This window comes from Vidua macroura, chromosome 19, assembly GCF_024509145.1.
Source record: "Vidua macroura isolate BioBank_ID:100142 chromosome 19, ASM2450914v1, whole genome shotgun sequence".
Classification (NCBI taxonomy): domain Eukaryota; kingdom Metazoa; phylum Chordata; class Aves; order Passeriformes; family Viduidae; genus Vidua; species Vidua macroura.
This window is the reverse complement of record NC_071589.1, coordinates 4,805,456-4,830,438: the sequence shown is the minus strand read 5'-3', so window position 1 is coordinate 4,830,438 and position 24,983 is coordinate 4,805,456. Positions and strand designations below refer to the sequence as shown.

General features: G+C 53.2%; 1 protein-coding gene across 1 annotated transcript; it reads right to left on the bottom strand.

The window, feature by feature from the left end:
- Positions 1–1,125: 1,125 nt before the first annotated feature.
- EVPL (envoplakin) lies at positions 1,126–24,983 on the bottom strand. Its single transcript, XM_053994966.1, has 22 exons — positions 24,907–24,983; positions 19,057–19,156; positions 18,174–18,328; positions 17,371–17,494; positions 16,333–16,458; positions 15,986–16,024; positions 15,078–15,239; positions 14,393–14,500; positions 13,687–13,782; positions 13,323–13,448; positions 12,342–12,488; positions 12,052–12,206; positions 10,675–10,772; positions 9,955–10,136; positions 9,059–9,237; positions 8,521–8,659; positions 7,804–7,997; positions 7,307–7,457; positions 6,638–6,721; positions 6,449–6,559; positions 5,739–5,831; positions 1,126–4,935 (listed from the first exon to the last, which is right to left on the bottom strand). Exons 1-22 carry the CDS (start codon positions 24,978–24,980, stop codon positions 1,486–1,488), a joined length of 6,093 nt encoding a protein of 2,030 aa, XP_053850941.1. The 5' UTR covers positions 24,981–24,983; the 3' UTR covers positions 1,126–1,485.

Below are 24,983 nucleotides of genomic sequence, written 5' to 3'. Positions count from 1 at the left end.
ATTCCTGGGAGCTGCACTGCTCCAGGGCTCCTGGGTTGTGCTGGGACAGGATCCTCACCTGGCCACGCTCCTGTGCTTCGAGGGCTGTTGGGCAGAGTTTCTTTCCTGGTCCATGACAGCCAAGCTCCAGGGCCTTGCTGTTGATCCAGACCAGCAGTGTTCTACCAAAGGAAAGAGGCTGGGAGTGGATGCTCCAGGCTGTGTGCAATGGTTTTCCCTGTTGTAAACCAGCACATTGCCCAGCATTGATCATGGCAGCTGAGATGGCCATGAAGAGCAGCCATAGGCCTGACAATAACCAGAGACCCTGCAGAGCCTGGGACAGAGCCTGGGCAGATCTCAGACTGGAAACTTGCTGTTACAGATTACTAATGCTGGGCACTACCTACCACTAGGAAGGTCATGGGAGCTGAGTGTGCTGAGCCTGCCAGACTGGGAACAGTTTCTTCCTGGAGCCCAGACTTCAAATTCCAGCTAGGCTATATGGAAGTAGAGGCTATGCTGCTGGTCTGGTGGGTGAAGGAGGGAGAGAAAACCTCCGCTCTCACGGATTATTTTGGAGTTGGAGTTGGAGTTCCTGAACACCATCAGCTCAAAGAGCCCTAGTGAGAGGAGAAGGAACAGCTGATATGAATAAAAAGTAATTTTCTCATCCCATAAATCCAGGGGATGCTCCTCAATAGGGTAGATACTAGGGAAGAACATTTGGCATATGAGAATAGCTTGTTTCAGGAAGGACTGAGTGATGGAAGTTACACAGAGGAGTAACTTCCTTACTAGGAAGTTCCTTACTAAATTCTTTAGTTCACCTAAAAAAATAGCAAGTGCAGATTTTCCAGTACTGTTAGGTGGGACTGCACCCCTTTGGTGTTTAAGTCCCTCTTTTAGAGGTGTCCAAATGAGACAGGAAGCAAAGTCCCACTGGTTTTTAGTTTTAAAGACAAATATAACAAAATCTTTAAAAATATGGACTCATAGGCAGGACACTTTAGGGGGTTCAGTGCTGGGAGATCAGCAGGAGTCTACAAAACCTGTGTGGATTGGGCTGCAGGGCATGGGATTGCATGGGGAAGGAGTAGCTGTGCTTTCAGCCACAGCCTGCAAAGACAACACAGCCACAGACACTCACTTGCTATATTTATTGCATGCAGAATGACCCAACTGGAAAACACTCTGGCTCTCCCCCCTTTCTGGGCATAGCCACATTTAACCTACTGTCTGTGAAGTTCTCACAATCAACCCCTCTCTGGGCTGATGAGGGAACAGCACCTGGGGTCTGTGGGGACCCCTCTGTGGCAGGCCCATAACCACGTTTCCTTTCTTGCACGGCCGAGCTGTGTTGGGAGGCAGGTAGCTAAGAGAGAAGAGTAGGCAGCCCTAAATGCTAGATGCTCCATTCCTGTGAGCCTGCTGCCTCCATAGGGAGAGGTGTTCTGAAGGGATGAACTCCTGAAGGAACCAGCTCCAGTATGTGCTTTGGTTCATTCAATGTCTGAACCGTGAGAGCCTGGGGGAACGGCTCGCCTGGTGGTACCGCTGATAGCCCTCCGACGCGGCCGGGAGCAGCAGCAGGTGGCTCAGAGAATCCTTCTGGCAGAGGGCCATGGCCTCCTTGTAATTTATCTTCTCTTTAGTGACAGGGTCAACGAGATCTTTTTCATAGTTGGACTCATCCTGGAGCCTATTGGCCAGGTTGCTCGTTATCATCCCCGTCTGGACAGCTTCCAGCACAGGGATGCGACCAGTTTTCTTGGGATCGATGAGCCCTCCAGTTAGATGCTGGACTTGCAGGTAGGGGAAAGCACTGTCCTTGGTCATCCAACCCTTCTGAACTGCTTCCCCCACAGACAGCCTTCGCTTGGTCACTGGGTCCTCAATGCCTGTGAAAGCTTTCTGGGCATTGAGGAGTCTCTGCATGTAGGTCCTGTCAATCAGCCCCCTCTCTATCGCCTTATGGACCGAGAACCGGTCCCTGGAAATGAGGTCTATGATGCCCCCCGTGGCAGCCTGGGCTTCCAGGAGCTTCTGAGCTGTCATGGGATCGAGCAGCTTCTTCGCAACGGCAGTTTTGATGTTGTACTTGGTGTTGGTGGTGGTGTCATACACCCCGGCGATGGGGGATGTGTCATCACATATGCCCTTCTGTGAGGCTGGGGGGAAGAAGGTTTGGGTTTGGTGGGTGGTGGGTGATGTGAGTGGGGATTTGGAGATGATGGAGCCAATTGAGAGGGATGAGGGAGGCTTGGTTTCCCCAGCCACTAGCAAGGCAAATTCAGAGATGGGAATCTTGCCATCCCGGTACAGCTGGTACTCCTCCTTTGTGATCCTCCTCAGCCTTAGTGCATCATCGATGGAATACTGCTTCCCACTTTTCTTGTCAAGGAGAAGCGAGATCTCCCCATTTGGGCCCAAGGTGGTGACTTCTTCCCAGTCACACTCCAGCTCTTGCAGCTGGATGTACTGGCCTCTGTCTATGATACCTCGCTTATAGGCTTCGTAAGGGGACATGTCCTTCCCTGTGTCAGGGTCCAGGATAGAGATCTTGGTGGACAGGTTTGTCTCTCTCATCTGGGTCTCATGATTGATTTCTTCACGGTTGACCTTTGACTGGAGATCCCGAATTAACCTCTCCTTGTTGTAGATCTGGTCCTTCTCCCTAAGGATGTCTGCCTCCAGCAGGGAAACCTCATGTGCCAGCTGCTTCTTCTTCTGCCTGTCGTTCTCGGTCCGCTGGCTGAGCAGTTTGGATTCCTCACGAAGGAAGAGAACTTTCTGCTGCTTCTGCCTCTCCAGCTCCCGCAGTTCACTCTCCAAGTTGGCTCTCTCCTGGATGGCCAGGTTCCTGGCTTTCTGCAGCTCCGTCTCTTCACGAGCCCATGTCCTCTTCATGCCTTCAGCTCTCTCAATCTTCTCCCGGAGACGCCGTACCTCTTCTTCTGCCTTTTGCTTGGCTCCCCTCTCCCTGCTCAGCAGCTCCCAGATGCGTGCACGTTCACTCTCCAGTGCTCTGTCTTTTTCCACTCGAATCACCTCCTTGTAGATGGTCTTCTCCTGGGATTTCGTTTTCTGCAGGACATCGACTTGCATCTGCAGGTTCTTGCATTCTCTCTGCAAGTTCAGCACCTCCATCTTCTCCCGGTCCAGCTCCAAGCGCAGATTGCTGGCAGATTGTTCCAGGACTGGATCCTTCTCCAGCTTGACCACTTCTTCCATAATGATTTTTTCTTGCACTGGGGCTGGGCTCTCCTCCAGCTCCTTTATTCTCAGTGTAATTTGTCTCATCTCCTTCTCAAGTGCAAGCCTCTTGCTTCGATCCTCCTGAAAGTTGAGCAACTTCTCTTGCTCTTCCACCAGCACACGAACCTGCTGCACGTCGCGTTCCAGGCGACGCCTATTGCTCACCTCCTCATCCAGACTGCGTCTCAGTCTGCTGTGCTCATCTCGGAGCTTTGGATCCTTTTGGGTCAGTATCACCTCTTGAACAACCACTTTCTCCTCCGGCTTCCGCCTCTCCAGTAGCATGTATTTGTTCTGCAGGTCATAGATGGCATCCTCTGCAGCTCTCCTCTTCTGGGACATGTTACGCACCTCCTGACGCAGGCGATCGGCTTCTTTTTCCAAGAGTGGATCATTCTCATATCGGATGACTTCCTTGTTGACCAGCTTGGTTTCCACCTTGGATCTCTCCCTCCTCCATTCATCCCTTTCCCCCTGCAGCCTAATGAGCTGCTCCTGGGTCCTGCCATTGGTGTTCACAAGTTCATTGAGCTGCTCTTTCAGCCTGTCAATTTCTCTGAGAATCTCTGGACTCTTTTCATGTTTCACCACCTCCTCTATGACCTCCTTAAACTCCACCTCTGGTTTTTGTGACCTGAGGACTTTGAGCTCTGCTAAGGCCTCTTCCACTTCACTGTCAATCTTTGTCCTTTTCAGAGTGACTTCCTGCAGCTCCCTTTTCAGGTGTGCAATCTGCCGCTCTGTTTCAGGGTCCACCAGGAAGATCTCGTTAACCCTCTCTTTTACCTCTATTCTGGGCTTTTGCTTCTCTGCGATGCTGTACTGGGTCTGCAGCTCTCCCAGCTCACCTGTCAGCATCAAGTTTTTGCTCCTCTCTTCTTCAATCAGAGTTTTCAGCTTGGAAGTCTCTTTCAATAACTCTGGGTCCTGCTCTACCTGTTTCACCTCCTTCACAATAATTTTGGGTTCTGCTGTTTCAATCAGTCTTTCCACCTCCTCAATCTTGTTCTTCACTTTCACTATCGCTTCTTCTGCAGACTGCCTTTTGAAGGATTCCTCATCGATTTGTAACTGCAGGGTCCTAACAGACTTCAGCATTTCTGGGTTTTTCTCCAGTTTGATGAGCTCCTTCACCACCACTTTCTCTCGGATGTTGGGCTGCTTTCGCTCCAGCATGTGCAGCTCCCTCTTAAGCTGCTCAAGTTCAGAAGCAGCAGCCAAGCTTTCCTCCTGGAGATGCTTGATCTCCTGACGAAGACTGGCTGCTTGGCCATCCAGGCTTGGATCCTTCTCAATTTTTGTGATCTCTTTGGTGAGGAGCTGGGCAGGAGCGACCTTCTTCTCGTTCTCCATCTGGGCAAGCTTACGGCTCATCACATCAATGTCTTCTTGCAGGCTCTGCCTCTTTTTGCCTTCCTCTTCAATCTGCTGTACCATCCTAGACAGGTTGCTCTCCACCTGTGGGTCTCTGTAGTATTCAATTACCTCTTTTTCTTCCACCCTTTCAATGGGCTTCTGAGTTTTCAACATCAGCAGCTTGTTTCTGTGTTCCTCCAGGTCCTCTTCAATCCTGGCCACCTTCCTCCTTTCCTCCTCCAGCTGCAATTTCAACCCCTCAGATTCCCTGCTTGTTGTGGCTTTGTTTTCAGCTTTCTGAGTTTGCTCGTGTACAGCTTCAATGTCCTCATGCACTTCCTTCTGCAAAGTAAAAAATAAAAAAGAATTTTTAAAAAGGCAGGCAAACCAAGCCACTCTTTTAAGGTGACTCAGAGATCTTTTAAATGACATGGCATGGTGGGAGAAAAAGGTGACACAGAGTCCTCAGGCAGTTTTCAAATAAGGCTGTTTGTAAATGGAAAGTGAGGACACAATCCCGTCATCTCAAGCAACTGACTTGGTGGTGTGGGAAATGAATTTGTAGAAATTGGGTCTTCCCCTTCAGATGGAGGTGCTACAGCAGCCCACAAAGGGGCTTTGTGCTGCCTTCTTGTATCTGCAGCCGAGGGAGAGCACCACAGCCAGTCCCCAGCTTAATCTCTTGTGCTTCCTGAACCTGCTGGAAGTCACCCGGTCCTTTCCAACAGGTGGTTCAAACCTTAGAAAGGTACAAAAATCCTGTTGCTTTGAAGTGTTTCCAGAAGGTTGTGACCACTAAATTCCAGTCACACCCACAAACAAATCTGAAATTCTCAGTCTGTGATGGTTGATTAGCTATGGCTAAGAGAACTGGACTTAAAAGCCCTATTTTTTTTTTTTTCCAAGCATAAACTACAGCTTCAGTAACAAGCTGAGGGCCCCCAGAGGTGATGGGAGTCATAACCCAAGATCAGTGTCAGCGAAACTGTGGTTTCTTGTGGTCTTCTTCTTAGAGGGGTTTCCATTCCTGTCATTCCTCACACCTGGATGTGGAGACTCAGGGAGGGGTGGGGGAGCCCCAGGCTGAGCAGATTTGAACCCCAGTCTAGAGTACCCCAATCTTGCAGTGAGCTGTAAGCTGGTACCTTCTCAACGATCTTCTTGGCAAACTCCAGCCGGCTGAGCTGCTGTTTATTTTCTGCTGCCAGCTCCATGTAGAGCTTGGTGACATCATTTTCCTGCAAAGGAAAGAGTGGTGAGAGCCTCGTGCCCTCACCCAGACACAGGTCTGTTGTGTAGCAGACTCTGACACACCTCCTTTCACCTGCACCAGTTTTGTGTATGTCACAGTTCTAGGGATTAGTGTCTTCCCATCTGACTCTTCAGAGAGACACAGAGTGCAAGGATTCCTACAGGAGATCCTGTCCCTGTTATTTGAATGCACATTAGATGCCTGCAGGCCTACCCAGGGCCTAGTCTTACAAATTCACAGATGGAGAGCAGCTGGCAAAAGCCTCAAGGCAATGCAGGAGAACTGGGGTGTAACTGGGAAGAGCTCAGAGAAGCTCTGGCTTCTTCCTCTCCCCACACACCTACCCTGTAAGTTTTATCTTCATACACAATGTGGTGAGGAGGCAACATCAGCAATCTCAACCAAGGTTCCAGGCACAGCCCTAATTCAGGATCTCACATGCTGCTTTGCCCCAGGGACAAAGGGATCCCTGAGGACTCTGACTCTGGGATTAGGACCATAATCAGTGGTGGCTGTATGAGTGGATTAAGGCCTTGCAGAAGACACTGGGGTATGGGTAATGTGCTGGACAATGGTTTCTGTGTCTTCAGATTAACATTTTACCTGGGCCTGGATGCTTTCCTGCAGGGGGGTCACACGCATCCTCTTTGCAGCAGAGTCGGTCAGGGAAGGATCCAGAGAGGAGCTGTATTTGCCTGCTTCAAGCTCATAGTCCTGTTCAGAGCAGACACACGAGAATCAGGTGGGATCTCTTGGGTGAAATGCTAAGGGAGTGACAAAACCCATCCTTACATTGAGTGTGGACTGCACGTTCTGGGACAGCCTGATCAGGGCGTTCTTCTCAGGCTCCTTGCTCTGGATCTCCTCCACCAGCCTCTGCAGGAGACACATGTGGTGTTAAGGACACACTGGAATCCAGCTGCCCAGTAATACTCTTGCAGCCTAGAGAATCAGCTCAGCTGAGGGAATGGTGGGAACAGGAAGACATTTAGGAAGAGTCTCCAGGGTTTTAGGGTATCTCAGCAGTGCTATAACTTGCCCAGGACTTCCCACACTGATGTATCACAAATAAGATAAATAGCAGCCAACACAGAGACCTCCACAACTCCTTGTCTGAGCTAGTGAGCTTAGAGTCTGATCAAGGAGAGAAAAATGAAGGACTTGGATGCAACATCTCAGCCTGAGGTGCAATATTTCAGGATCTGAAAGTGTCCTCTCCATGGAGAAGATTTCAACCTGGAGGTGACTGGCACAGATGAGGACACCAGCACCGTAGATAAACCCAGCAAGATGAGATACACCAGGTAACACCATATGAGGGCTGCAATCCTTCTCTAGTTCATTCACTGTGGTGGGGGAGCACACAACTAGGAGCTGGCTGGTACTATTTTGCATGTGCTGTTCACAAGCAAATTGCCCCATCCCTGTAAAGTTACAGGCTATTCTTGCCCTGGAACACACCTTCTGTGCCTGCAGCTTGTAATTGATCTGGCTTGGCCCATCAGTGGTCTTCACTTGGTGCTTGGGTAGGTTGTTCATCCAGAACATCAGGTTCTCATTGGAGTTTTGGAACTGCTGGTAGGTGAGGCTGATGTTCCTGAGGGTCTTCTCTCTGCGCAGCACAAAAGTGGACAGGAACGTTAAGGGGAAGGGCAAAGATTCATGTCCAAGTTCCTAGGAAGGAAGGTGAAAGATGAAAATATCACCACAACAAACACTAAGATAACAAAAATGAGGAGGTGACAACTGATGCCTGAGTGGGGAGCACAACTCTGGAAGCTCAAAGCCTGTGCTGTGAATAGGAAGGTGGCAACTACACAGAAGGACACACCTGGTCCTCAGTATTACAGGACTGGGGTCAGGATCAGGGACCTGCAATGAAGAACATACTCAGGGCTCTGACCCCTGCCCCAGTCCACCTTAGCTAAGAGGAGCAGAGATGGCTCCACAGTCCTCACCGCTGATCCAGCTGGTCGGCCACGGCATGGTAGCGGTCGTTGAGGAGCTGCACCTCCCGCTTCTGCCGGGGCAGGTCGGGGCAGTACTCCTGGAAGTTGTTCTGCACAGCACTGCAGCTGTGCTCAGCATCCTTGAGCCCCCGGTTCAGCTTCAGCACACAGTCCTCCTGGGCCACCAGGTCCCGCCTCATCTTCTGCAGGGCAGAAAAAAAGACACCTTGTGTTTGCATCAGTCAGAGCAGCACCCAAACACCCTCCTTGATGTGTCACTGACTGGGCAGCACTGGGGGCTGGTCAGGCTTTCTAAGTGAGGTGGAAGAGGTGGAGCAGTGAGGCTTATTCACCAGGGAAGCTGGGAAGCAATGTGGCTTGGACAGTGCACTGAGAAGTTTTGAGGAAGGCAAAACATCAGGTCACTGTGGGTGCCAAGGATGAGGCAAGGAGATTGGGAGCAGGAAAGACTAGGGAGAGGCGTGAGGCAGAGCAACAGGGATTGGATGCTAAGGGGGTCATGATATGCAAAGGGAGGGGTAGAGGGACAGGGCTGTCCAGTGAGAGCAGGTCAGCCTGCAACACCAACATTAAACCTTCAAGAAAAAGTCCTCAAAAATACTTCATTGCTGGTGCCTCAAGGTGCTCAAATAAACCCAGCTCCTCTCACACTGGTCCCTGAGCTCAGGGATCTCCCCCCCTAATGAAAAGCCAATGTTCCCCTACCTGCAGGTCATTGGCCCGATCCTGCAGGGCATTGGGGGATGCAGGAATGATGCTGTCCTGAGCCAGCTTGGCCTCAAACGTGCTGACAATCTTGTCTGTGTTCTCAATCTGAGTCTCCAGGTTCAGGGCAGCCTTAGCCCTGGGAAAGGGGAAAACAGAGGACAAGATTAGCTACAGAAACCCCACTCTTCTTCTTTTCTCCCTTTGATGTTTAACCTTACCTAAAATTAGAGCTTCTGCAGTATGTCAGAGAACAAGCAATGTGCACTCACACCCCTGTCATGCTGCTCACAAGTCAGATATGTTGCAGTTCACCACACAGCAGAGCTGGGACACACACCCGTTGTGGTGGATTTTCCACGGTGAGGGGATCTCCTCACAAATTACACACAGGAACTCCTTCAGAGGAGTCCTTTGATGATGGATGGGAGGTTTCCAGCCTGTGCTGGACCTCAACCAACACTCATAGAGATCGAAAGCATTTCCTGTCATGCACACCTGTGCAATGACACTTCCTTCCCTCATCCCCATCACTCACTTCTCGTTGTACAGGCTGGAGAGCATATTGACATCGTTGTATTTGCTCCTGAGGGCATTCAGTGTGACAGGGAGCTGGGAAGCTGAGGTGCTGCTGGGTTTCTTGGAAAGGTAGGTCTCGCACTCCTTCTGCAAGGCATCCTTGGCTGCCCCCAAGTTCTCAAGTTTCTTTGTTGTTTCCTGGCACACCAGATGGAAGCACAGTCACCCAACACAGCCATAACAGTGCTGCTGTGGAAATGTGTTTCCCTCAGGGGTGGATTTGGCTGTGGGGCTCAGGGTGTGGTGCCCCTCTCATAAGGAGGTGCCCCTTGGGGCACAGCCCCATCCAGACTGTGGCTGTCTGGCAGTGGCAGGGTGTGGGAAAGAGATCCACAAAGACAGATGGAAGAAACCTACCTGCCTGAGCCCATCCTGCTGCCAGAGCCAGATAAATACCCACAGATGAAGATGTAACAAGCTGAAATACTGCAAACCCAGACCTTGACCCAGAGGAAAGGAGGGGGGCTTCAGGGCACTGACAATGTCTCACTGACATTTACAAGTCTGTACTTCCCACCAGGTGAGACAAAGCTGGCCCTTGAATTAATTCCCTTTATTCCTTAGTCTCTTTGTTACAGACTTGAGAGTGTAGGGTGACAGCATTCCCAGGACTGGCACCTGGATCAGAGCTCTGAAATGAATGGACCCTCTTGCTCCAGAGGCAAGGGAAGGGCCTGCATTTCCTGAGAGTTAGTCCCATTTCAAGGGTTCAAGCCAGCCTGAAACCCTTAAATCTGCAGCGTGGTTTTCTCCTTTGGAGCACCAGCTGTCCTCTCCAGTGTTATTTCCACGTTGTCCTGCTTTGGGCCAAGGACACAGAGCTACCAAACTGCTCCTGCTCCTGCTCCAACTCACCTGCTGCTGCTTGATCCTCCTGCCAAGGTCATCTGTAGGGTCGCTGTAGTTCACAGGAGACCTCACTCGGTTCAAGACCTCCTTCTCTACCTGGACCAGGTCCTTGCCAACACGATCCAGGCTGCTGAGGAGCCGGTCAGCTTGGGGATCATCCTGGACTGCTGGAGGGCTCCTGGACAGAGCTGCAGTGAGACATAGCTTAGGTTAATCCCCAGGTTTTAGCTCTGCCGTGGTGAACCACAGCTCCAAAGGAGGGACAAAGCCAAGTGCTGCCATGCAGACACATCCCTTCTCAGCTTTGCTGGGAGCCTTTGAACTGCAGCCGTGGGAATAGCACAGATAACCCAGGGTTGGGATTTAGCCACGGCTGCCTGCTCATCCCACAGCCCCCAGCTAGGGAAGAGAACTGCAAGGGGCCCAGATTACAAAGCAGGTTTAATTAAGGTTTCTGGATATGCATATCCCCCTGAAATCCTAAATACCCTCCAGCTGTTGATGGAGCTCAGAGGCTTGAGAAGGGCAGCAGACTTTAGGTGAATTGCTGAGACAGGAGTCAGGTTTTCCTGCCAGCTGTTCTTAGCCATGGAGGAGAAGGCATCCTCCCACAGGGACCTCTGCAAGTGTCTGTGTGTGTGAGCTGCAGGTGCTCTGCCCACCCTGGGTGGGTGCCCTATTTCCAGAGCTGTCTCTGGAGAGGGCTGGACTATCCAGGTGACAAACCTTGCTGGCTGGGCTGCACCTGCTCCTTTTGGCCATGTCTCAGGGTGCTCTGAACTGCTGCTCGCTTCTGCTTCACCGTGTTCAGTTCCCCTTCCAACCTGTGAGCAGAGAAAGGCATCATCAGCCAGGAAGGGACACAGCACTGACGGAGCCCTGCACAGCAGCAGCAGCTCCATGGCTGTGCTGGGGAGGTGTCCCCAAAGGCAAGGCAAGGTGTCCTCAAAGGCTGGGAGCCTGCAGCCTGTTGTAACTCAGAGATGTCCCTTAGGAAAGGGAACAGCAGCAAGAGCAGCTGGTTGCTTTGAGCAGCTGAGTTCTCTCAAGGAAGCCAGTGTTTCCAACTCTCAGCAGAAGCTATCAAAGCTGGAAATGTGTTTCATATGGTTGCAGTGCTTTGCAGCCTTGCAGGAAACAAGTACAAGTGGCTGCTGCACTAGAAATGCCACGTCTCACTTGTAAGGATGGTTCCTGCCTAATGAAACTAGGGCTGGGATCTGCCAGAGCTGGAAGGACCAAAAAATATTTCTGGGTGAGAAAAGACTCATGGAACCAGAAGGAAAGGGAACAGGAAGGACCAGGCTGGTTCTCATCCCTGCTGTGGACTGTTCCAGGTAAACACTGTGTGCTAAAACCAGCAACTCCCAGCTTGCCTGGCTGCTGTCAGATGAGGGCTGTCCCTGTGTGCAGAGGAACTGAATTTCTGTTTTAAAACACTCCTGAAACCCATACATCCAAAGGATTCAATAGTCTGGGATGTGTGAAGAGGGATACACACTGAGAAACACAATGAAGCAATCACACCCAAGCCCCCACTTTGGGCATGCATCTATAGCTCCAAGTCTGGGCTGTGGCCTTTCCTCAGCACTTGAGCAGCCCTGATTTACCCAAACACCTGGGGCCATGATTGAAGAGGCAGTGCCAAGCTCCCTGCACCACCGCCCCATCCTGTGGGAATGGCGGGAGCTGACGGAGCAGGCAGGCAGCAAACCCACACAGAGGCTCAAGGAGCACTGCTCAGGCTCCAGCTGGGGCTGGCTGAGAGCAGATAGACAGATAACTCTGTCCTGTTTGGCAAGTCCCAAGCTCCAGACTGATTCTGCAATGAATTTAGTCAAACCTATGCGAGTCACATGTTTGGGTGAAGAAATCAAGCCTGACTGCCAGAAAACTCATTGATAGTGAGGTCTGTGCGGTGTGCAGGGGTGTTGAGGAATGGTAGACACCTGGATGAGATACCTGGGTGCAGGAAAAATCCCTCTCCAGGAGAGATTTAGTCAAGAGGCCTGTCCCCAGCTGCTGTGTCTCTGCAGACAGGCTGGCTATGACCCAAAAGTGTCTAAATGTCTCTCTGGGTCAGGGTCTCTGCTGCAGACTCACCTATTGACCTTGTCTATGGACTCAGGGTCAGGAGGAGGGATGGAGAAACAAGCAGAAGGTGCCTCCTGGACCACACCAGTGCTGCTCTGGACCACCCACATCTCCGGGTTGCTGTTGTCCTTCAGAGTGTACTTGTCCCCTCTGGTCAGTTGCACCTGGGAGGGGACACAAAACCTGGTGAAAGGCTTGGCCTTCTGGCCCTAAGACAGTTCCTCACACCACAGAGACAAGATCTGGAGCAACCAGAGAAGAATCCAGTTCTCTGTCCCTTCTGAGGGTGCTGCCCTCACCTCCCCAGCATCCCAGTCGCAGAGGGTGTCCAGGGTGAGGGGCTGAGAGGGACGTGTCCTGCGCAGTTTCAGGGGGCTGATCTCTTTGCTCCTTCTCTTCAGGTCAGTGATGCTCTTCTCTGCCTGCTTCAACGCCTTCTCCTCGTTCTAGACAAAACAGGGGGGGACAGTGGTTGTGACCAGGTTTGGATAAAAAGGAAGGGGAGGGTCACACTACAGCAGGTATGCTGGGACCAATTATCTGTCCTTGTGGGGTGGAGTCGGGAGTTTCTCCATTCTCCATCCCTCCGTGTCCCTTCTTCCCCTTTCCACTGCCAACGCTCTCCTCGGTTTCTTTTGCTCACAGTTCTGCCATTGAGCCTGGGTTAACCTTAGGTGAACCCACACTTTCATATCAAATATCTTGAAGGAGTTTTTCTTTTCAGAAATGGAACACCTGCCAAGAGGTGGCTGCATTCCAGTGTCAGAAAGTACCCAGATTCCAGCATCTCTTGAGAGCCAAATGTGTTGCATACTTGGGAAGATACCATGGTGAATGTGTCCCCTCCCTCTCTCCGAGGCAAATCTTCCTTTCCTATCTGCATCTCACCCCTGAGGTCAGATTTCTTTATTCCCTCCCTTGCCCTTGGCTCATGAGAGTGCTGAGGAGATGGGCGGATCTTTCCCTGCTTGGATGCCAGGCCCTCTAATCCAAGTGTTTTATGTTAGGGACAACACATGGCTTCTCCCTGCACTTCTCCTTTACTCTGATGGTGAGCTGGGGCCTGGCTCTGTGTCACTGATGGGGACAGTGCCATCTCAGGGCAGCGTGAGCAGCGTAGATCTTCTGGGCTTCCCCCTCCCTAGCACAGAGCTGGGGTGAGCTATCCCTGTAGGATTATTCCCCACCTCTTCCCCTTCCCCTCTGTCATTTACTGCAGAGTTTTTAACTTTGGATTTGCCCTGAGGTCTGGCTGGTGCCACCAGCCCTGAAGGCCCCACCTCCAGCTGAAGCAGCAGATCTGACACCACCCCAGGGCTGTCTTTGTTGAATTTGCTGTATTTGGTGTCCAGGTCAGAGCTCATCTTCTTCAGGGAGCGGCTCACAGCCTCGGCATCATCCTGGAACTGGAGGTGTGGGTAGGGAAACAGTCAGGCATGGGGGGACTTCACTGTCCCCAAGTCCAGTGGGGCCTCTCAGTTCCCAGCACCTCTAAAAGATTCTATTTTGAGGGGCATTTCCCCAAAATACCTTTACTAGGTGCAAGCAAAGGGTCTCCCATCCTCACCCCTTTGCTGTATCTCTTCCCAGCCTGCCCACTCTGGCCTGACCTGCAGAGCCATGGCCCATGATTTTGCTTTTTACCTTCTTATAGCTCTCCACACTTTTCAGTTGGCTCTCCTGGCAAATGCAGAGATTCAGGAAATTCTGCCACTCGTTCTTCAAGGCTTCCTGGTGAGCCTGTGGTGGGACAGAGCACATCTTGGTGGGTTCCAGCTGGTCCTACCTCCCCCACCACAGGTCTCCTTTCCTCAGAAGTCCCAGAGATCAGAGGAAGAGAAGGGACAGAGCTGTGCCCAGGCACTGCCTGAGTGAGGACACCCCTTGTGAAGGACCTGGCTCACACAGAGCAGCCATCACTTCTCAGGTGGTCTCAGCTCGGTGGTGTTGGGGACTGAGAGCCCACCACAGCCTGGCACTGCATCTGCAAGCTTGGAAATCCAGCCTTGGAGGATGGGAGCTGCTTTCACGTGGGAGAAGTCACACCATGTCAAAGCTGGACAGTGTGAGGGTGGCTGCACGGATGTGTGTGAGCACCTGAACGAGAGCTGGTCCCAGCACACAGATGTTGGCCACTATCTCCTGGAAGTTTTGGAAAGGGTGAAGACCCTGCACTTCCCTCAGCTTCCCTATAGGACTGGAGCAGGCAGAAGGATGCTGCAGTGCAGTGTGGAAGGAAAGAGTACCGTAACTGCAGGGAGAGGTGAAGGGGTCTCCTCTGACCCACACTTGAGGCACAGAAACACTCTCATTGTCCCACGGGGCTGGGGAAAAGACCCCCTCTCCCCACCTGGATAGGTTTGATGGCTGGGTGCTTCAGCTCAATCATCCTGTCCCCATCATCCTGAAGGTGGTTCACAAACTCCTCCTGGCTGAGCAGCTCATTGGACTTGAAATCCTGGAGGGGAAAAGAAACTTTCTGACCTTGGGAGCATGCAGGGAGCACAGAATGCTCTCCTGGGGCACCAAACATAACAGAGATAAGGCTCCCAAAGCACAGGCATCCTTGCTTGTTTGTTTTTTAAAACAGAAGGGGCTAGGCAGAGCTAAAACAAATTAGACACATTTGGGCCTCAGAAAGCATCAGAACATTTGTTCAAAGAGCATTTTCCTATGCAATTATCCCTCCCATTTTCTGTGTCCCAGCACATGGCAGCCACTGGGTGTTGTACTGTGGCCAATTGAGGCTGATGTGGCACTGAGCCCTTCCCTTCTCTCTGGCCATGGAAAGCCTCTCTGGCAGCTCTCCAATGCATGATGCCACGTGCCAGCTCAGGGGACTGGAGGTGTCACACAGAGCAGCTCGTCCCTAATTCCAGCACGGAGCCGGGGGGGCTCTTCCCCCTCTGTTTTGGAAAGCCTCACGCTCAGGGCTGATGGTGGGTGTGCAGGAGGCTGGGATGCACCCTGCAGATCCTGGCCAGGCTTGGCCAGCCCTGCATGGCCAGGACACGCTGCCACCCCCGCGGGCTCACCTCGTACTCCCGACGCACGCTCTGGACATCCATCATTTGGTCACTCCAGTCCTGCTTCAGGATCTTGGTCTGCTGCTCTGTCAGGAAGCTCAGCTCCTTGGTGCAGCCCTGCAGGTGGTGGTAGAGGCTGCCAAGGCTCTGCCCTCGCCAGATGGAAGCTTTCTGCCCACACACAGGACAGAGACAAGGTCAGTGTTCAGCCTGGGGAGTCCCTTTCCCCTCCTCCTCTTCCTCCCCAGGACCACACTCCTGTTGAACATCCAGCAGAAGATTCTCAGAAACCTTGGTGAGAAATCTGCCACCACTGGTCTTATCTGATGGGGCTGCTGTTCCCTTTCCCTCCTCACAAACAAGATATGTTTGTCTAACCAGAATCCCAGGTGTGGGCTGGTGCCCGGGGCAGTCTCAGAGCTGGCCCAGCTCTGCTGTATTTCTCACAAATCCCATTTTCAGCATCAACTTCATGGGCATAGCTGGGTAAACCCAGGACTTTCTTCCTGGCCACCTCTTTGCTCTGGCTGCTCATTTCCTCTCTGGAACCCTTGTTAGGGATCAGGGCAAGCCTCCACATTTGCAATCCTGATTTGGAACAGTGTGTGGGCTGGGCTGGATTTCCTGGTGCCTTCTGGTCCCTGTGCCCACGGACACAGAGGAAACTGCAGGGCCATGGCCATGAAGTGGAGAGACATGGATCTCACCCTTGGCACTGCCCTGAGGACAGCGAGAGTTCTTTCAATTTACATCTATCCCAAGCAGGGAAGGAAATGGGGAGATGATATGAGGGACACAACTCTGCTGTGCAAGCCCAGGGGTGGCTCCTGTTCTGAACTGGGCGTTCCCTGCCCGTCAGGGATGGTGTCACTCTGCTGCAAGACCCCATCTGTGCAGAAAACCACTGAGAACCTTACCAGCAAGTCCTTGTACTGGCTTTTTAAATCTGCCACATCCTGGGTTACAACACAGCCAAGACCAAGGAGGTGAACAAAAAAAAAAAAAAAAAAAAAAAAAAAAAAAAAACCAAAACAAAAAAAACCTGTTAGCAAAACATGTGGTGAATGCTGATGTGATGAACTGACTTATGGAATGTGCTTTAAAAACCATCCAGGAGCCACCTCCCAGGCCTCCCTTGCCCTGTGCAGAACAAAGGTGGACATTCACCATGTGGAGGAGCAGATGGGACACAGGGCCAGCAGTGGCACAGCCATCAGGGTCCCCAGTGGAGTGACAGGACAAGGAGGGGACGGAGGGGCCTTACCCCGGAGCGCAGGTTCTTGATCTGGAGCCCATAGGCCTCGATCTCCTTCTGGAGGATGTTGTGCTCAGCTATTTGCTTCTCCAGCTCCGACATGCCAGGGCCATACTGTCCTGCATTGACTTGTTTCTGTGCAAAAGGAGTCAGGGCACACACTAAAGCAAAAGGCTTCATTTCAGGGAGAAACCCCAGGCAGTGCTGGCAGGGCATGGAAGGATCTGGTATCTTGTAGCAGCCCAGGAGGGAGGGAGGGGATTTTTTTGCTGTTTCTCATTATTGCTGTTGGTTGCCATTTCCCCAGCCGTACACAGGGGCAAAGATAACCAGAGCACATAACCCTGGGCTACAGACCTGAGCTGAGCCATCCCCCTGCCCACAGTGACATGCATGGGATGCACTTAATTACCATCCAGCTTTCTGGGGAATCCAAACTGGCTCCAGCCTGAGAACTCCACATACCCAAACCTTGCCATGTGAAACCCTGAAAGGCAGGGCTGTAAAATCCTAGGAGACATCACCTTCTCCACCCCTTCATCCCACAGCAGGACTCCCTACCTGACCCCCCTCTGGTAACTCTTTATCTGAAGAGGTTAATTCAGAGGGTGCTCCAGAGGGTTTTAAGAGGTAGAAGGAGAGTCTGTCTTCCACTCAGAAGTATTATTATTTTTATATTATTATTATATTATATTATATTATATTATATTATATTATATTATATTATATTATATTATATTTATATTATTCTATTTATGTATATTATTATTTTGTATTTTATATTATTTTTTTATATTATTACTGAATTATTTCCACCACCTCCAAAATCCCTGCATTATGCTGAACATGCATGTATTATTTTTTATTTATATTATTTAAATGTATTATTTTTATATTTTTTATATTATTACTTAATTATTCCCACCACCTCCAACATCCCAGCGTTATGCTGAGCATGCAGTGGCTGGCACAGCCCTACAGACAACAGTAAACATCATCTGTCCTGGTAGGAGATGGGAGGTAACATCCAAACCCAGCTGCTGTTACCATCTTTTGGTCCAGGATCCTGGCCCAGTCCACCCTGGGCCCCACCTCGGGGACGTTCAGCTGCTCGTAGAGGGCCCGGTACTCGGCACAGAGCTGTGTCACACGGTCATGGAGCTGCTGGATGCTGCCAAGGGGAGAGGCACAGGTCCCCGTGTCAGTCAGGATGTAGGAGAGCCAAGGTGGGCCTTGTGGAGCCCAAATTTCACCCACAGGACCCAGGGTGCTTTGCTGTCCCTTTGTGGCACTGGCCTCCTTCAGCAGTGTCCAGCACTTGTCCTGCTGTTCTCCATCTCCAGGGATGTCTCAGGAATTACTGCCTGGAGGATGCTGCAGGGACGTCAGGGCTGTCCCTCCCCAGCTGGGAAACTTCCCTCCTGATTTCTACGTAGAAGGGCTGGAAGTGAAGGGGAGCAAAGCACCAGAAGCCAACTGAAGCTCTTCTCCCACCCCAACACACACCTCTGGCTCTGTGCTTGCCCCAAATTAAAGGTACTTATTTTAGGGAAGGCAGAGGAAAAGGGCATTTGCCCTGATAGTGGGGCCACATTTTAGCTCTGCATTTTTCTAGTACCTTTTATAAGGGCTCCCAAAAGACTGGGGCCTCTTGGGCAATCACTCTGGCATCCACCCTGTATACCAATATCTTTATAATAAATTGGCAGGAAAAAAAAAAGATTTTAAGGCTAAACTCTGTGGGAAGAAGAATTAAACTACCACTCATGGCAAGGACTGGTCCTCTGTGTCCTGAGGAGGTTCCAAATTGCTCATTGCCCTCATCACACCTGTCCCTCCACTGTACTCACTCCTTCTCTATCTCAGGAGCCTGTGGGTGTTTCAGCCTCTTGGCACGGTCCACATCCAGGAAGAGATCCTTCAGCAGGATCTCAGCTTCCTTCAAGTTCCTGGCATTCTCTGTCTGGAACTCAAAAGCCTTGTTCTTCTGGTGATTGCTGGAATCCTGGAGACAGGGAAGACAGAGGAGAAAGCCTGGTTGGATCACACGGATCTCACAACAGTGTCCTTGGCCAACACAGAGGCTCTGGATCCTCCACACCACAGCCACGGAGGAGCCCTGGTGCCCAGCCTCCTGCTCCAGCTCCCTCCCTGCCAGGGGCTTTGTGGTCAGGCAGGCAGCCTCTGGGGCTGCTCGGGGGCACGGGGCTGTGCTGCCACAGGTGAGACAGCCTTGGCCGTGCAAAGCCTGAGGCACTGAGCACAAAGAACCTGGGAGGCCTCGGGATGCAGCCCCAGGGCTTGGGATGCTCTGTGGGGTGTCTGTTCCTCCCCAGCCTCCAGCCAGCCCCCAAACCTGCAGCAGCAGGCACAGAGCAGACACCTGACTTGGAGTCCTGGATGCTGAGAATTTTGGACTTTCTGTGCTGACAGACTCTGACCCTCAAGAGAACACTGCATTTGACCTGAAGCTGTGGAGAAGGCTTCCAAAATTAATTGATAGCACTAGAATTACGAGTGTGTAGTTTGATTAGAAGTGTATAATATCACAGGGTGGAAAACTTAGAGTTTAAGGTCTTTGAATATAGTAATATATAGAGAGCAAGATGGAGGTTTTAGGGCGGAGGCTGGTCCTTCTTCTTCACCTTCTTCTCCGTGGGTTTGGGTGGTGTCCTAGACACTGCATTTCTAGGCAAAGCCTTTCACCTCCCACCACCCCCTGCCACGAGTGACCTGCTTGAGTCTGGACTGAGTCTCCAGGATGTCCTTCTCCACCTGGTCAGCATTTGTCTGCATGCGGGAGATGAGCACGGCCAGCTCGTTTGTGGAGGACCTGAGAGAGGGAACAGCAAAGCAGATGGGTGGCTAAAGCAAAGCTCACCCCCTCCACCCCTGCCCAGGACCTCCCCAGGCCTGGTCCTTCAACCCTTTCCACCATGTCCACTGGGTCTCTCAGGAAAGAGCCTGAGCTGTGACCAAGGGCACGGACACACACAAGTGGTCATTGCCTGCTGCCCTCAGCCAGGAGAAGGCCAGAGCTGCTGTGTTCAGAGTCTGCTGGTGGGATTTTGCCACCACCCAGCCCCTCCGCACAACTCCTTGCTGCAGATGCTCAAAACTTTGTGTGGATTTAAAAAAACATCAGAGGGGGGAAAACAATAGTGGGGAAAAAAGGAACAAAACCTGCTGCAGGGTTCCCAAAAGCACCAGTCTGGGGTTGGAAGACCCAAAGCCACAGACAGCTGGAGGCCAGGGGAGCACCCTGCAGAGGCAGCACAACATGCTCACCCTGTTTGGAGGTGCTTCCCTGGGTGCTGCTGGCACAGGTGGCCCTCCAGCCCAACCCAGAACTGCCATCCTGTCCCATGTGGAGCTCTCCACAGCTGGGCCCAGTGACACACTGGAGAGCCCAGTGCCACCCCGAGACTGGGCTGCAGGGGACAAGGACTTGCTATGAAGACCACAAGCCCCTCTGGGTGCTGTAGGTTGTTGTGGTGTTTTCAGAGCTTGGGGAACAGCATGAAGCTGAGTTAGGGCAGGTTTAAGTTGGATGTCAGGAAAAGGTTTTGTACCCAGAGGGTGCTCAGGCACTGAACAGGCTCCCAGGGAAGTGATCACAGCACTGAGCCTGTCTGAGCTCAAGGGGTGTTTGGACAATGCTCTCAGCACATGGTGGGATTCTTGGGGTGTCGTGCACAGGGCCAGGAGTTGGACTCGATGATCCTGACAGATCTCTTCCAACTCAGGATAGCCTGTGATTCCCAGAGTCCAGTTTCTCAAGGCCATGTCACACCTACCAGCCCTCCTCAGCCCAGTGGGGCTCCACTGGGGCTCCATTCCCTGCTGCTGTCACCTCAGTGCCACCACACAACCAAAGGTGCCATCACAGCCCTCGTCCCACCACCACCCTTGGGAACGAGCAGCTCTGCTGGAACAGCTGGATCCAAAGCCTCAGCCAGGCACGGGATGGTTCCCAAGGCTCCCTGTGGACAAGGAAGCACAAACCTCGGTGCCACCTTTGTCCCCGTGTCCTGTTGCTTCTAACAGCATCTGCCCTTGGGGACACGCGGCCCTGCCCTGCAGGCAGGGAGAGCACAGCACTGCCAGGGTGTGGGCAGGGGCAGGAGGGTGTGGAGGGACAGCACCACCGGGGATGGAGCCTCGGAATGCTGCTGATGGGACAAAGTTCAGCAGAGGCTGAGTGCACGGTGTGCTGGTGCTGGCAGCTGAGAGCAGGAGGAAAGAGTCTGAGCAGCAGCAATGGGACATCAGCGGGGGTCAGCTGGAGGGGGGAACACTTCTTCAGGGCATTTGGTGCCTCTTTGGTGGAAGAAGAAGGTAGGAGAATGGTGATGTCCTGCAGCAGAGCCACCACCTCTGCCCTTTAGCCACGTGCTTTCCTTCCAAGCCCCTGAATCCCTAAAGGATGGGGGAAATGATTCCCTTAATGGCTCTGTCATTGCTCCAGCTCCTGCTCGTGGCTCCAGATGTCCCACGGTTCATTCCAAAGGCTGGAACTGATGCTGGGATGTTCATTTATTGCAGCCCTAAGTGACCCTGACATGCCAGGGAGTGCTACAGTCACCCCGAGCCAGGCACTCAGTGCCACACCTCCCGTTTGAAGTGAGCTCAGGCACACTGAGCACGGCCCGTGTGGCTCCAGAGGAGGCACAGCCCCAGCGCTCCTGCTCACAGCTTCCTCCTATCCCCTTTCCCCAGCCCCTCGCTTGTTTTTAATTTCCCAAGCGTGGGCCTGCACAAAGCAGCTCTCAGCTGCCCCGAGGTTTGGGGCTGGCAGCATCTCCCGGCCGTGCCTGGAACGCTCATCAGCAAGGCGAAAGGGAACTGCTGTGCTGCGGCAGCGCCGCTTCTGCAGGGCCTAATTCCAGGGACTGTGGAGCCCAAGCGGCGCATCCATCACCACCAAAGCATCACTCCCTGCTACAACCTGTGCTTTATATCCCGTTAATCATCCCTCCTACTCGCTCCGTGCCCTTTCCCGGTGTAAGCTGCAGCGCTCAGGGGAATGCACGACACGGTGGGAGCAGCACAGGGCTCGGTCCCTGCGAGCCTGAGCGAGCAGCAGGCTGGGAGCTCTCGGAGGTCCCCCCTCCCCAGGAGGTTACACAATCTCCCACTCATCCCTGACACGCCCGGAATGAGGTGGTGTCCCATGAGCAAATACTTGAGCACCACCCAAATTTCCTGCCCGGGCTCTCTGCGCAGGGAGGAGATGTGAGTCACGGGCTGGGCTGGCCGCTGTCCCAGGGGACGGAGCCTCTCCCAGAGCTCCGGGAACAGCATCGTCCCCCCAGGAGGTCTGCCTGAATCCAGCTCCTGCCTGCAGAGCGTGGATGGGGCGTCCTGTTTGAGCCCATCCCAGTTTGTCTTGTGGCTGTGGATAACTCTGTGCTGCTCCAAGAGGGGAGAAGTGAGGACCCATCCTTCCCAGGGATGGTAGATCACCAACAAAATCCTGTTTGTTCCTGCAGTCACTCCCTTTCTGGTTGAGGGAAATACTGGGGCATTCCATCCCTTAGTTCCTAAGGTTGGGCACAGGAATCTGCTTTAAGCCACAACTGAACTATGGACAGAAAAGATGTCACCAACCTCGTGGTCACAGGGACTCAGCCCATCCCAGCCTGTGCTGCACGAAGCACCTGAGGCTGGAGACCAGGATGCTGCTGCCAGCAGCCTGGTTTTCAGGGAAGTGATTCCTGGAGAACATCATCTCAGGAGCAGAAGGGTGTGCTGAGAGGAATCCGTGCAAACACCCACCCACACAGCCCGTGGTGGAAGGGATGCATCCCTGTTCCTCCTCGGGGTGTCCCCCTGTCCCTCCTCGGGGTGTCCCCCTGCCCATCCCTGCTGCCCCTGGGCAGGAGCTCTCACTCAGCCAGAGCTGAGCCCTGCATTTCAGGGTGAACATGCTGACCTTTGGGCTGCAGAGAGGCAGCCTGGCACCAGGTGGGATACAGGCAGCCACGAGCTCATGTTGGACACCCCTCAGCCCCTCGAAATTCGGGTCCAGCCCCACACACAGAGCATGGCACAGCCACAGCCCCGGGATGGCTGAGGGCAAGGCTGGGCAAAGCTCCTCCTGCTCCTGCTCAGGAGCCAGGGCAGCCTCCTCCCTAGGGCCATCTCATGCCTAGGAGAGGCACAGCACTATTATTATCATTATTAATTGGTTCATTTCTCCTACCACTTTCTGCCTCCTGGACAGTCCTGCACAGGAGGGATGGTGTCTCCCAGCAGCAGCAGGACTGTCCCCCACTCCTGGTCACTCCTGCCAGGGCACCTGGGGCAGGACCACAGCTCCACCCACTGCAGTCCCTGACCCCTCTGTCCCTTCCTCACAGGGACTTTGCTTTATGGCCACGGGGCCCAAAGCTGGGTCTGTTCTCCCCCCCACATGCAGAAGTCCTGGCACATTTTGATTTGCCAGCAGATCCCAGCAGAGCAGCCCCTCTGCCAGTTCTGGGTTAGTACCTGACCCCCTGCCTGTCCCCAGGGTCCACACTGCTCCACACTGACTGGGGAGCAGCAGAGGGAGATGGTGGAAAAAGCAGCAATCCTAGGAGACACTTCAATCCCAGGAGATGACTTGCCATCCACCTCCTTTGTCAGAATCACACCCAGGCACAGCCAGTCCAGCCAGATCCAATTCAATTCCACCAAGAGTTTTCCCTTTCAGCCCCTCAGTGCCTCCTAGAGCAGGGCACATCCAGGAAGCTCCTCGGGCACAAACCTGTGCTGCTGCTGCCTCGCTGGGATGCATCCACCAGGGTGAGACAGCAAAGGGCCCTGACAGGAGGCTCAACACCACAGCCCCAGGGACCAAGAGCCCTCTGTGGGGGTCCATTATGAACCCCAGAGATGGGGAAACTCAGCTGCTGCTGAGGCTCTGGCCTTGGGGCCACCAAGACAAGCTGTGGGCCAGCAACATTTTCTTGGGGGCATCTGCAGAGCGTGTGCTGGTGGCTGCTCCCAAGACAACTCATCCACCTTCATTTTCTCAGCTCCTTTGGGCACTGACCAAGCCCCAGGCCACGGCCAAGTGAATGAGGCTGTGTCTGATGGTTGGTGCCTCCTGAAACAAGCACAACTAGCTCGGGAATTGCTGTGCTCCTGGCTCCAGCCTCCATCCTGCACGGGGAAGAGGTGTGAGGTCTTGCTGGGATGCAGCTCCAGTTATTCTGAGAGGTTCACGCTGGGGCAGAGCCTGCCCAAACCCTCTGCAGGCTCCTGAGAAACCCCCAGCCTGCTTTGGGAGCTGGGTGGGGAGGTGGAGAGATTGCATTAGTAAGGCTGAATAAAGCAGAGCCTGACACAGCTCCCGAGCTGCTGGGGAGGTACCTCACTGCAGCCAGGCCCCAGGCAAAGCTTGGTGTTCAGAGAGCCCCCAGAGCTGCCTTTGAGATGAGTTTGTGCATGCTCAGCTCCACTGAAGCTTCCCTTGGCAGGGGTCCACTCCTGACATCCCCCCAGGCAGCCCCAACCTTTGTGGGGTCACCTTGTCCCCAGGCCCTGCTGCCCTGCCCAGCTCCCCCTCCTCAGTGGCTGTTGGCTGACCCGGGTTTGGCCCCCAAAACAGCACATTTGGGGGCCAGCACCGTGTTGTGACCACCCAGGTGTCCCCCCCCCCCCCCCCACCACTGTCCTGGAGTGCTGCTGGTGGTGCCAGGAGATGTGGCCAGCACCCCCTACACCCTGCATGTCCCCTCCTCCTCAGCACAGCCCCCCTGGCTGCTTCCTCAGCTTCCAGCCATGGCAGGGCAGAGAATTCCCATGGAATCAACCAACACTGCAACACGCAAAATTGCTGAGGAAGGTGGAAAATAATCCTGATTTAACAAAGCAGCTGGAGGAAGGGCTGAGATGTCCCTGCAGGAGTGCTCCCTCCCAGAGGAGTCCCTGATCCTTGGGAAGCATCACACATCTCATTCCCTCAGAACTGAGGGAACTCTTCATAGAATCACAGAGTGGTTTGGGCTGGAAGGGACCTTAAAGACACGGCCAGGGACACTTTCCACCAGACCAGGGTGTTCCAAGCAGGCCTGAAAGAGGCAAACTCGGCGATGAGACCCGGCCTGTCCCAGGCTGGGTTAGAGCAGCCACCAGCAAACCCATACCCCCTCTCCACCACCTGAGCAGCAGCAGACTGAGCATCCTTCTCCAGGGATCCCAGGGCAGAATCCCAGCAGCCTCACACAGCCAGGGAATCCCGGGATCTCAGACCCAGCGTGGGATCTGCTTCACCACCAAGCAGACCCTGCTCCACCCAAGCACAGAGGCTGCTTTTATCCTGCTCCTACCTGCCCAAAAGGGGCTTTTTTTGCACCTCCCTGCTCAATGACCACAGCTCTGAGCACATCCCAGGGGCTGCAGGACACTTCTGGGAAGGAGCATGAAGCCCTCCAAAGACAAGGACAACAGCCAGGCAGCTCATTTTGGTATCAGCTCCCAGCAAACCCCAAACTTCTGCTGCTCTACAGACGGATGGCACTTAGGGTGGCTTAAAAGCCACTTGTCATCCCCCGGGGTCACACAGCACACACAGACGAGAGAGGTCACACTTACTTGCTCGGTTTGACAGGGGAACATCTGCTGGGGGAGCTTCTGCTCGGGGAGCTTTTGCCCACCCCCTTGAACATGTT

What these genes read in the sequence shown, in the direction of transcription:
- EVPL (XM_053994966.1), bottom strand. Translation starts at nt 24,980, where the DNA reads ATGTTCAAGGGGGTGGGCAAAAGCTCCCCGAGCAGAAGCTCCCCCAGC. An exon ending in GCTCCTGAGATAGAGAAGGA is followed by an intron (nt 17,495 to 18,173) that starts GTGAGTACAGTG and finishes TCCCCTTGGCAG; the next exon opens with CATCCAGCAGCTCCATGACC. An exon ending in TCCATAGACAAGGTCAATAG is followed by an intron (nt 10,773 to 12,051) that starts GTGAGTCTGCAG and finishes CTCTGCTCACAG; the next exon opens with GTTGGAAGGGGAACTGAACA.